Source organism: Dipodomys ordii, unplaced genomic scaffold (genome assembly GCF_000151885.1).
Source record: "Dipodomys ordii isolate 6190 unplaced genomic scaffold, Dord_2.0 Scaffold143, whole genome shotgun sequence".
Classification (NCBI taxonomy): domain Eukaryota; kingdom Metazoa; phylum Chordata; class Mammalia; order Rodentia; family Heteromyidae; genus Dipodomys; species Dipodomys ordii.
The window spans coordinates 1,652,262-1,663,343 of NW_012267359.1; the positions used below are offsets into that span (position 1 = coordinate 1,652,262).

At 52.1% G+C, this 11,082-nt stretch overlaps 1 protein-coding gene across 1 annotated transcript; it reads left to right on the top strand.

Moving 5' to 3' along the window:
* Positions 1 to 610: 610 nt before the first annotated feature.
* LOC105997361 (E3 ubiquitin-protein ligase TRIM50) lies at positions 611 to 10,845 on the top strand. Its single transcript, XM_013031769.1, has 6 exons — positions 611 to 1,009; positions 3,606 to 3,701; positions 6,199 to 6,429; positions 6,513 to 6,535; positions 7,868 to 7,992; positions 10,124 to 10,845. The coding sequence occupies exons 1-6, from the start codon at positions 611 to 613 to the stop codon at positions 10,711 to 10,713; spliced, it is 1,464 nt and encodes a 487-aa protein (XP_012887223.1). The 3' UTR covers positions 10,714 to 10,845.
* Positions 10,846 to 11,082: the final 237 nt, after the last annotated feature.

The window sequence follows — 11,082 nt, forward strand, 5'->3', positions numbered from 1 at the left end:
GGAAGTGGCGCTGTGGCTCAAGTGGTAGAGCGCTAGCCTTGAGCTGAAGAGCTGAGGGACAGCACCCAGGCCCAGAGTTGAGGCCCCACGACCGGACGCAAAAAAACAAAAAACAAAAGAAAAGTCCATGAGACTTTTTGTCTTCAATTAACTAGCAAAGAGCTAGATGGCTCAAGTGTTAGCACATCAGCCTTGAGTGGAAAATGCCAGGCAAGAGCATGAAACTTGAGTTAGAGACCCACACCACTACACACATATACACATATATAAAGGTGAGCCATACAGCTTATTTGCTTGCTTTTTGCATTACAGGGCCATATACATACTAGAAAAGTACTTTTACAACGGACCCACATCCCCAGCTCTGGAGCGATCAGTTTTCCTATTATTTATTTACTTATTTAATGTTTGTGGAAGTCCTGGGGTTTGAACTCGCCTAGGTGCTGAGATCAGTTTTTCACTCAAGTGTTTTACAAATAGGGAAACGAAGGCCAGAGTCTTAGTGAGTGAGACTGGAAGGGGGGGCGCCCTCCTGCCCTCTCTGTTGGGAGTGGTGGGCCGGTGGGAGGCGGGATTGACACGGGCATCTGTGTTGCAGCGGGCTGCAGGCATGGCCTGGCAGGTGAGCCCGCCCGGGCTGCACGACCAGCTCCAGTGTCCCATCTGCCTGGAGGTCTTCAAAGAGCCCCTGGTGCTGCCGTGCGGCCACTCCTACTGCAAGGCCTGCCTGCTGTCCCTGTCCTGCCACCTGGCCTCGGAGCTGCGCTGCCCCGTGTGCCGCCGCGCGGTGGACGGCAGCAGCTCCCCGCCCAACGTGTCCCTGGCCCGGGTGATCGAAGCCCTGCGGCTGCCGGGGGACCCGGAGCCCACGGTCTGCGCGCACCACCGAAACCCCCTCAGCCTCTTCTGCGAGAAGGACCAGGAGCTCATCTGTGGGCTCTGCGGCCTGTTGGGCTCCCACCAGCACCACCCGGTCACCCCGGTCTCCACGGTCTACAGCCGCATGAAGGTGCCGGGCTGGGGTGGGGTGGGGGCGGTTGGGGCCCTGGCACCGAGGGGCGGGAAAGCGGACTGGCGCAGGGGCGTGTCTGGAAAGGCGGGGGTGTGGTGGGAGGGGCGGGGTTCCAGCTTTGGGGCCGCTGCTGCGTTCTCGGGCGCCACCACCTGGTACGCAGGGGTCCCACAACCAGGTCTCAATTTCCTTCCAGCTCTCTCTTGCAGCACGCATGTATGCATGCCTTTATTTATTCCTTATTCATTCATCATTCATTCACTCATTCATCGTTTTGAGCAGTCGCTCGGGGGATTGCAGTGATGTGCACGTCTCTTGCATCCCGTTCTTCCACTGTTACTTTGAATCCCTGGTTTGAGCAACCTGGTTTGTTTCCTGGCATGCAGGAGCTCAAGTAGAGGATTTGGTGTGTTCTGTGGTGTGTATGCAAAAGCCGTGAATGCATTCGTTGAATCGACAAATTCCTGGCTCGAAGGAGCACAGCTGGGAGCAGCAGATGGTCACTGGGGATGAATCATGGCAGCAGTCTTTAGTTACTATGTTTGCAGCAGTCTTTGGTTACTATGTTGGGTTCTGGGAAGCAGCTTCATCTACACAATTCCACTTGCTTTATAGAAATGTTCTGTTGTGTTTTGCAAATGTGGAAACCCATTCTCTGAGAAGGGAAGGACTGACAGCTGGACACAAGGCTTTCCTGGGTGCTAGTCAAGTGTCTACCACTGAGCTTCAGGCTGTAGCCCAAGTAGCCTGTCATCTCTAGCCACAGGTCAAGGAAGGGCAGGGAGGAGGATACTTACTTGCATAGTGGTTATGAAAGTGAGGAATGGCAGAAATCAGGTGAGGGGGTGGTCGTATAGGAAAGGCCGATCCTGTCATCTGCTGGCTGGCCACTCTGGACAACATTTCCTCCTTGGGAGACAAGTAGGGAATATGCACAGAACTGTCCCCATACTCCTCATATGTGCCAGGCCCAGAGCTGGTCTGCTTCACCAGTGGCACTGGCTGTGCCTGGGGAGGGCACCATATGGGCTCTAAGGAGAAGTAGCAGGGACTGCTGTCAAGGTTCAGTGCTGGTAATGGAGAGATGGTTTAGAACATGGATCCTGTCCTGGCTCAGGTAGTCAGGGAAGGCTGCTAAATTGAAAGCTGGCTGGATCCAAGGCTGCTTGGGATGAACACTGGGTTCTTTCTTTTGGGGGGGACACTGGGTTCAACCTAGTCTACTGTATGCAGAATTAGAGCTCATTGTCATAATTTTCTTTTTTTTCCCCCAGTACTGGGAACTTAAGGCTTCTCACTCTTCCTTGGTTCTTTTCTCTCATGGCTAGTGCTCAACCAGTTGAGCCACACCTCCAGTTCTAGCTTATTGCAGGTTAATTGGCTATAAAAGTCTCTTAGAGTTGTCTGCCCAGGCTGGCTTCAAACATTGATCCTCAGATCTCAGTTTCCTGAGTAGCTAAGATTATGAGTGTGAGCTACCAACATCTGATTTGAACCCAAATTAAAAAAATATTGTTATTATAAAGATGATATACAGAGAGGTTACAGTTGCATAAGTCAGGTAAAAAGTACATTTCTTTTTGGACAGTGTAACCCTTTCTCTTTCCCCCTCCCCTAATTTTTCCCTTAATCCTCACCCACAAGGTATATAGTTCATTTTTCACATAGTGTCTAGTGAGTACCACTGTTGTATTTGTTCACCCTTTGTCCCTCCATTTCTGTGCTTCCTTTACCCCCCCAAAGACAGATAAACACACAGGACAAAAAAAGGAAAAAAAACAACAAAAAAGAAAAAAAATCTCATTTTCATTTCCTGGAATTCATTTTTGATAAATATTATTTTATATGGTCAGATGCATTGTGCTTTGGTATTCCTCCCTAATGAGTATCCTTTCCAACCCAACTTTTTGATGGTTATTTATCTAGCTGGGCTGGCCTTGAACAGCAATCCTCCAGATCTCAGTCTTCTCAGTACCTAGAATTATACAGATAAGCTGCCAGCACCGTGTTTGTAATGACTTGATTAAACACTAATTTGGGACTTAGTGAAAAATCAAAGGCTCCCTGGTGGCATTCAGTACAAGAAGCATTGGCTTGGGACTGGGAAGGTGGCTCAGTGGTAGAGTGCTTGCCTTGTATGCATGAGGCCCTGGATTCTATTCCTCGGCACCACATAAACAGAAAAAAAGCTGGAAGTGGCACTGTAGCTCAAGTGGTAGAGCACTAGCCTTGAGCTGAAGAGCTGAGGGACAGCGCCCAGGCCCAGAGTCCAGGTCCCAGGACGGACAAAAAAAAAAAAAAGAAGAAGAAGACGAAGCTTTGACTTCCGGTTGCAGTCTGGACATGCAGATGTCAGGAGGTGATGTCTGTGGAGCTCTAGCCCTGCTTTGCATGTCCTGGAGAGGGGTAAAGATGTCAGGACCCTCATCCTGCCATTTCACACTGCCATCAGTGTGAAATATTCTTGAATCCTCATGGCCTGTTTAGTGGTCACAGGCATCTGGTCCACTGCATGTGGCTGGTGGGACAGAGGCCCAGTGCAGTGTGGGGGCAGAGGCTGAGGGCAACTGCTCATGGGAGGGTGTTGACCCAGGAGGAGCTTGCGGCCTTCCTCTCTGACCTGAAGCAGGAGCAGAAGGAGGTGGATGAGCACATCGCCAAACTGGAGAACAACAGGACACGCATTGTTGTGAGTGCCTGGGGCTTCCTGACCCTCTCGCTTTTCCTTTTCATTATTACCATTTTGTTTCCTTTTTTTTTTTGGTTGGTCGTGGGGCTTGAACTCTGGGCCTGGGCGCTGACCCTCATCTCTTCAGCTCAAGGCTAGCGCTCTACCATTTGAGCCACAGTGCCACTTCTGGTTTTTTTGGTGGTTAATTGAAGATAAGGGTCTCATGGACTTTCCTGCTCAGGCTGGCTTTGAACTGCAACTCTCAGATCTCAGCCTCCAGAGTAGCTAGGATTACAGGCTTGAGCCACCAGTGCCCAGCTTTTCTTTCCTTTTTGTGCCAGTTCTAGGCACTGTCACTGAGCTTCTTTTGCTCAATGCCAGCACTCTATCCATTGAGCCACAGTGCCACTTCCAGCTGTTCTGAGTAGTTTTTTGGAGAGATGAGTCCCGCAGACTTCCCTTCCTGAACTGACTTCAAACTATGATCCTCGGATCTCAGCCTCCTGAGTAGCTAGAATTACAGGCAAGAGCCACGAGTGCTGGGCTACTTTTCATTATTTTATATGTACATTTTTTCAATGCTGAGAATGGAAACCAGGGCCTCATGTATGCTAGGTAAACACCCTACCACTAAGTCCTGCCCCAAGCCCAAACATGCTGAGTTGTTTTTTTTTTTTTGGGTCCAGTCATGGGGCCTGAACTCTGGGCCTGGGTGCTGTCCCTCAGCTCTTCAGCTCAAGGCTAGCACTCTACCACTTGAGCCACAGCACCACTTCCGGTTTTTTTCTTTTTGCTTATGTGGTGCTGAGGAATCGAACCCAGGGCCTCGAGCATACAAGGCAAGCGCTCTACCACTGAGCCACTTTCCCAACCCACATGCTGAGTTTTGATGGTTGATTTCTTATCAAGGCATTCCTGGTGCATGCTAAGCATGGACTGTGCTCTACCACTGAGCCACCCTCCACCCCCCTCCGCCCTCCTCCACCCCAGCAAGCCAAGCTTTCTCTTGTCCTTCAGAGAAAACCATGCCTTAGACCAAGCCAAGTCTAAAGCGTGTCAGGGCAGGTGGAGAAAGGGCTGTCCTCCCAGAGAATTCAGCCTGGTGGTCAGGGCTGGCTCCACCCTAAGTCCTGGGTGTCCTTGGGGGACTGAGATAACCCAGGATTTGAGGCCCAGAGATAAACAGCCAACCTGAAACATGACAGACATGATTCTACCTCCCCACCCTGTCCCTCCTCCTTCCCCCCAGTGCCTCAAGTATCTGTGTGATCTTGTGAGGTCTGGGGCTTCCCAGTACAGTGAGCGGAGGCCTGGAGAGGAAGCCTTCTAGGCTCCAGGACAGTGTATGCAGGGTCAGCTCTCCTTACCCAGGAAAGGTGACCTTTGCCCTCTCTCATGGCTGCAGGAATTGGGTCCTGCTGGGAGTCCTGGACTCTCTCCCTCCTCCCAAACCCACTCTCCTACAGTCTTGCAGACATTTTTTTTTTCAGTTGGCCTTAGGGATACAAATGAAGTCATATGTCCCTATGTAGGAGTTAAAAGAGGCAAAAGCAGCTGGACATTGTTGCTCACACCTGTAATCCCAGCAACTCAGGAGGTTGAAACCTGAGGATCCTGGTTTGAAGCCAGCATGAGCAGGAAAGTCCATCAGACTCTTACCCCCAACTGACTCAAAACAAAACAAACTGGAATTGGCTCAAGTGATAGAGCACTAGCTTGGAGTGAAAAACCCAAGTGAGAGCCTGGAGCTCTGAGTTTCAAACCATAATACTGGTACACATTGAAAAAAAGAAAAAAAAAGAGGCAAAAGGAGGTAGGGATGTATTTCAGCATGCCCAACAATCTGGGTGCATTCTCAGCACTGGAAAAAAAAGGGGGGAGGAGCGCAAAAGAATGTCTGAGGCTGGGAAGGTGGCTCAGTGGTAGAGCGGTTGCCTTGCATGCCTGAGGCCCTGGGCTCGATTCCTCAGTACCACATAAGCAAAAAGAAAAAAGCCGGAAGTGGCGCTGTGGCTCAAGTGGTAGAGCGCTAGTCTTGAGCTGAAGAGCTGAGGGACAGCGCCCAGGCCCAGAGTTCAGGCCCCACGACTGGACCCAAAAAAAAAAAAAAAAAAAGAATGTCTGAAATGGGAGCTGGGAGACAAGTATGATGTCTTTCTTACATCTGCAATCCCAGCAACTGAGGAGGCAGAGATTAGGAGGATCACAGTTTGCACCTAACCCAAACAAAAAGTGAATTGAGACTCCCATCTCTGCAGACAAGCTGGACCTGGTAAAACGTGCTGGTGTGGAGGTGTAAACAGGATCTCAGCCCAGGCCAGCCTGGCTAAAAAGTGAAGCCCTAACATTTAGCTCAAGTATCAGAGCATATACAGGAGGCCCTGAGTTCAAACCCCAGTACTACCAACAAGAGAAAGACCCACAGCCCTTGTCATGAAGGCGCTGGGCCGGGAGGCTGAAGGGGCCGGGCAAAGCCAGGGTGTGTCTGTGCCTTGACCCGCTCTCTGTCTCCTAGAACGAGTCAGATGTGTTCAGCTGGGTGATCCGTCGAGAGTTCCAGGAGCTGCACCGCCTGGTAGACGAGGAGAAGGCCCGCTGCCTGGAGGGCATCCAGGGCCACACTCGAGGCCTGCTGGCCTCCTTGGGCCTGCAGCTAGCCCAGGCCCAGGGTGCTCGCGAACGGCTGGCCCAGGCTGCGCGTGTGCAGGAGCAGCTGGGAGGGGCAAGCCAGCTCGAGTTCATTCGGGTGAGTGCCAGGGGAGTGGGCGTGGCTTCGGGGGGTGGAAACACCAGTCTTAGGTGTAGCTTTGACCCTCTCTTGTCTTCCAGAAATACCACCGTTTGGCCTCCAGGTAACAAGCTCCCACCGCTGCTGGGGACCGGCGGGGTGCGGCCTCCTCATCTCTGGCTCTACCTTGGGTTTAACCAGTGCCCCAGAGCAAGTCACCCAGGACAGGCAGTTGGGACCGTGTCTCTGCCCTCAGGGGTCTCGCAGAGCAGAGGGTAGGGAGGCAAACTAGCTCCATTGCCATGGGGACCTAGGACGACAGATGGTCCCTCATTGATGGAATGAGTGATTGGAGGAGGGCCGGTGGAGGCGGATGTACCAGGTGTGCCAGGCAGGCAGGTGGGCGGCAGTCCTGAGAGACAGAGTACCATGCATGCTGTGCAGACTGGGGTGCTGTGAGTCCAGTATTCTGGGGTGGGGGGTTGTATGGTCCACCACGAGGAAGGGCAGTTGTAGGGAAAGGCAGATCCTGGCCTATTTAGGGTCCTTAGGTTGGCTGGGGAGAGTAACTCCATGCTTAGTCCCCATAAACCCCATAGTTCTGAAGAAACATGCCTCTGTTTAAGGAGGTCCAGTTTCCTTAGCTCTCCTTTAGTCATGGGAGGCTTAGCTTCAATGAATGTAAAGAGGGATGGATGAACATGGCGACCTATACCTGTAAACCCAGCTATGTAAGGGTGGAGGTAGGAGGATCGTAATCCAAGGTCCTCTCTAGACTAAAGTGTGAAGCCATATCTGAAACAAAAACTAAAGCAAGGGACTGGGAAGGTGGCTCAGTGGTAGAGCGTTTGCCTTTCATGCATGAGGCCCTGGGTTTGATTCCTCAGCACCACATAAGCAGAAAAAGCAGGAAGTAATGCTGTGGCTCAAGTGGTAGAGCGCTAGCCTTGAGCTGAAGAGCTGAGGGACAGCACCCGGGCCCAAAGTTCTGGCTCCATGACTAGCCAAAAAAAAAAAAAAGCAATAAAAAAAATCTAAAGCAAAAGAGCTGGAGTAGGGGCTCTAGTGGTAAAATGCCTGCTGGTCAATACTGCTAAAAAAAGGGGGGGGGGAATAGGGAGAATGGCAGAGAATCCACTTCAGCTGTGGTTTGACAGGGACTGGACTTCAATGTACCTAAGACCCAGCAGGAGGGTGGCAAGATACAGATTAGCTGCCTTGCCCATTAATCAGTTTAGTCGATCTAGGGTGGGGGCCCAGGAATCTGCATTTGCAGTAAGATCCCAGGTGATATCATGAAGTTAATCCTAATACCACCGCAATGGTGGGTCGCTTTGTAGGAGGGAAACAGGGCCAGGAGGGACATCCTGGCCATGCAGCTCAAGCCATGGGTGGCTTTCCTCAGTGGCTTCCCACTGAGGGAAGGTGCACTCTTCTCGATGTTCACTGCATGCAGAGCAGAGCTCCAGCAGGCCAGGCCCTGGGAAGGCGCATTCAGCCCCATCTCCTTTAAGCCAGCCCTCCACCAGGCGGATATCAAGCTGACTGTGTGGAAAAGGCTGTTCCGGAAAGTTCTGCCAGGTGAGCCCCCCCACCCCCTTCCTGAGGGCTGCAGCCAGGGCCAGCAGCTGTGGCACCAGAGGGCTTTTAGGTTTCAGAGAACATGGGTCACAGTGAGCATGCGCAGCTCTGTTCAGCCTATGATGAGGCGTGAAAAGAGGAGCTTTGAGCTTCCAGCTCTGCTGTGAGGAAGAAGTCCAGCTGGCTGGGCTGCAGTTTGCATACATGCACGAGTGTTGTGGTCTCCTGTTTAATCCATGTTAGTTAGTTAGCTCTTGCCCTCTGAAAAAGAGCCCAGACCTCTTTCATTTGTTCCTGTATTCTAGTATGATGTTTGTCCATGAGGGTGGGCAGCTGGTGGATTGATCTCATCTGCCAAGGCCAAAGCCAGATCAGAGTGAAGGGCAGGAGAGCCAGAGGGGCTTGAGCTGGGGGGAAGGAGGTAGGAGGGAAGAACTCCTTCCCACATTTTTGGAAACAACAAATTAGTTTTTAGTTAGCTAAAACACGGTGAGCAGGAATAACTTGTCCTCAGGCCTGCAGCTGAGGCCAGCAAACCAAATAGATGTCTGCCTGTAGGGCCACAAATGTAGCTCAGTGGTCCAGTGAATGATTTCCTAGCACATAGGAGGTTCTGGATTCAATTCTCCACAGCAAAAAGAAAAACAAATTGCCTTTGTAGGATATCCTCAGGAAGCCTTGGAGGGTTGGGCTATGAGCTTGCCTACTAGGCAGTCTTCTAGGTCATTCTATCAGCACCTCTACTTACAGCAGGTAGGCTGGCCTGCAGCTCCTCTTTACTAGAGTCCCTCAGCTAATGGGGTGTTACATCCTTCAGGGGTGTCCATCCATCCATTTATCCACCTGTCCATCATCCAATCATCCATCATCCAATATCCAATCATCCATCTTTCCATTATCCATCTTTGTGTTTGTGTGTGTGTGTGTGTGTGGTGCGCGCGCGTGCGCGCGTGTGTGTGCTGGTCCTGGAGCTTGAACTCAGGGCCTGGGCACTGTCCCTAAGCTTTTTTTTTTTTTTTTTTTGTCGGTCGTGGGGCTTGAACTCTGGGCCTGGGCACTGTCCCTCAGCTCTTCAGTTCAAGGCGAGCGCTCTCCACTCGAGCTACAGCGCCACTTCCGGCTTTCTGGTAATTTATTAGAGATAGGAGTCTCACAGTCTTTCCTGCCTGGGCTGGCTTTGAACCTCGTCCTCAGATCTCAGCCTCCTGAGTAGCTAGGATACAGGCATGAGCCACCGGCGCCCGGCCCTAAGCTTTTTTTTTTCTTTTGCCAGTCCTGGGGCTTGAACTCAGGGCTTAGGCATTATTCCTGAGCTTCTTTTGCTCAAGGCTAGCACTCTACCACTGGAGCCACAGAACCACTTTGGCCTTTTCTGTTTATGTGGTACTGAGGAATTGAACCCAGTGCTTCATGCATGCTAGGCAAACACTCTGTTACTATACTACTGCACATTCCCAGACCTTAGCTTTTTTATTCTTTTTTGTTGTTGTTGTTGTTGGTCATGGGGCTTGAACTCTGGGCCTGGGAGCTGTACTTCAGCTCTTCAGCTCAAGGCGAGCGTTTTACCGCTTGAGCCACAGCGCCACTTCCGGTTTTCTAGTGGTTACTTGGAGATAAGAGTCTCATGGACATTCCTGCCCAGGCTGGCTTTGAACCCCGATCCTCAGATCTCAGCTTCCTGAGTAGCTAGGATTACAGGTGTGAGCTGAGCTTTTTTATTCAAAGCTAGCACCCTACCATTTGAGCCACAGTTCCACTTCTGGCTTTGTGTGTGTGTGTGTGTATGTGTGTAATTGGAGATAAGTCTCATGGACTCTCCTGCTCAGTCTGGCTTTGAACTTCAATCTTAACATCTCAGCCTCCCAAGCATCTAGGATTATAGGTGTGAGCCACCAGCACCCAGAATCCATCATCCATCCACCTATCCATCCATCCATCAACCATCCACCACTCATCCATCCACCACTGGCAGGCAGCCCTGTCTGCCCCTTCTAGACCCTAGGTCACACAGCTTGACTGGCATGCCTCCTCTGTTTGAGCACCTCAGGGCCCTCTGTCCCCCTCCTGGGGCAGGGTGGGGTCTGGTGTTTTCTGTGTGGCTTAATCACATGTGGGTCACTGCCCTTTCTAGCCCTGGAGTGTCTCAGGCTGGACCCTGCCACAGCCCACCCCCTGCTGGAGCTATCCAAGGGTGACACCGTGGTACAGTGTGGCCTCTTGGCCCAGCGGCGTGCCAGCCAGCCTGAGCGTTTCGACTACAATACGTGTGTCTTGGCCAGTCGGGGCTTCTCCTGCGGCCGCCACTACTGGGAGGTGACGGTGGGCAGCAAGAGTGACTGGCGTCTGGGCATCATTAAGGGCACGGCCAGCCGCAAGGGCAAGCTGAGCAAGTCCCCAGAGCACGGTGTGTGGCTGATTGGCTTGAAGGAAGGCCGTGTGTACGAGGCCTTTGGCTGCCCCAGAGTGCCGCTGCCTGTGGCAGGCCACCCGCACCGCATCGGAGTCTACCTGCATTACGAGCAAGGTGAGCTCACCTTCTTCAACGCCGACCGCCCTGATGACCTGCGGCCACTCTACACCTTCCAGGCTGACTTCCAGGGCAAGCTCTACCCCATCCTGGACATGTGTTGGCATGAGAGGGGCAGCAACTCACTGCCCTTGGTGCTGCCCCCACCTACTGGGCCTGGCCACCTCCCTTCCCCACAGCCCACCAAGCTATAGGCTGCCTGGTGGTGCCAAGCACTGGGACTTCGGTACTGCTGGGACCCACGGTGTCACGTATGACAGAAGGAGCTCCTCCTCCACTGGCCACAGTTTCCTTGAGGCCTGGCCCTTCCGACTGTGCCCTGTGCACTCCAGCTTCCAGCAGAGCCCAAAACTGTTCCCATCTTGTCCTTCTTCCTTGTCAACTCTGTAGGAAAATAAACTTGACATTGATTCTTTCTCTTTTGCTTAAATGACAGTTGCTAGATGAATTTGCTATTTAATATTGTAGTGTTGGAGTCTGTGTGTGTGTGTGTGTGTGTGTGTGTGTGTGTGTGTGCACGCGCAGGCTGAGGGTGGAGCCCATAGGCCTTGCACAGGCTAGGT

Excerpts from the sequence above, each read along its gene's own strand:
- LOC105997361 (XM_013031769.1), top strand. The coding sequence starts at position 611 with ATGGCCTGGCAGGTGAGCCCGCCCGGGCTGCACGACCAGCTCCAGTGT. Across the intron at positions 6,430-6,512 it reads GCCAGCTCGAGTTCATTCGG|AAATACCACCGTTTGGCCTC; the intron begins GTGAGTGCCAGG and ends CTTGTCTTCCAG. Across the intron at positions 6,536-7,867 it reads TACCACCGTTTGGCCTCCAG|AGCAGAGCTCCAGCAGGCCA; the intron begins GTAACAAGCTCC and ends CACTGCATGCAG.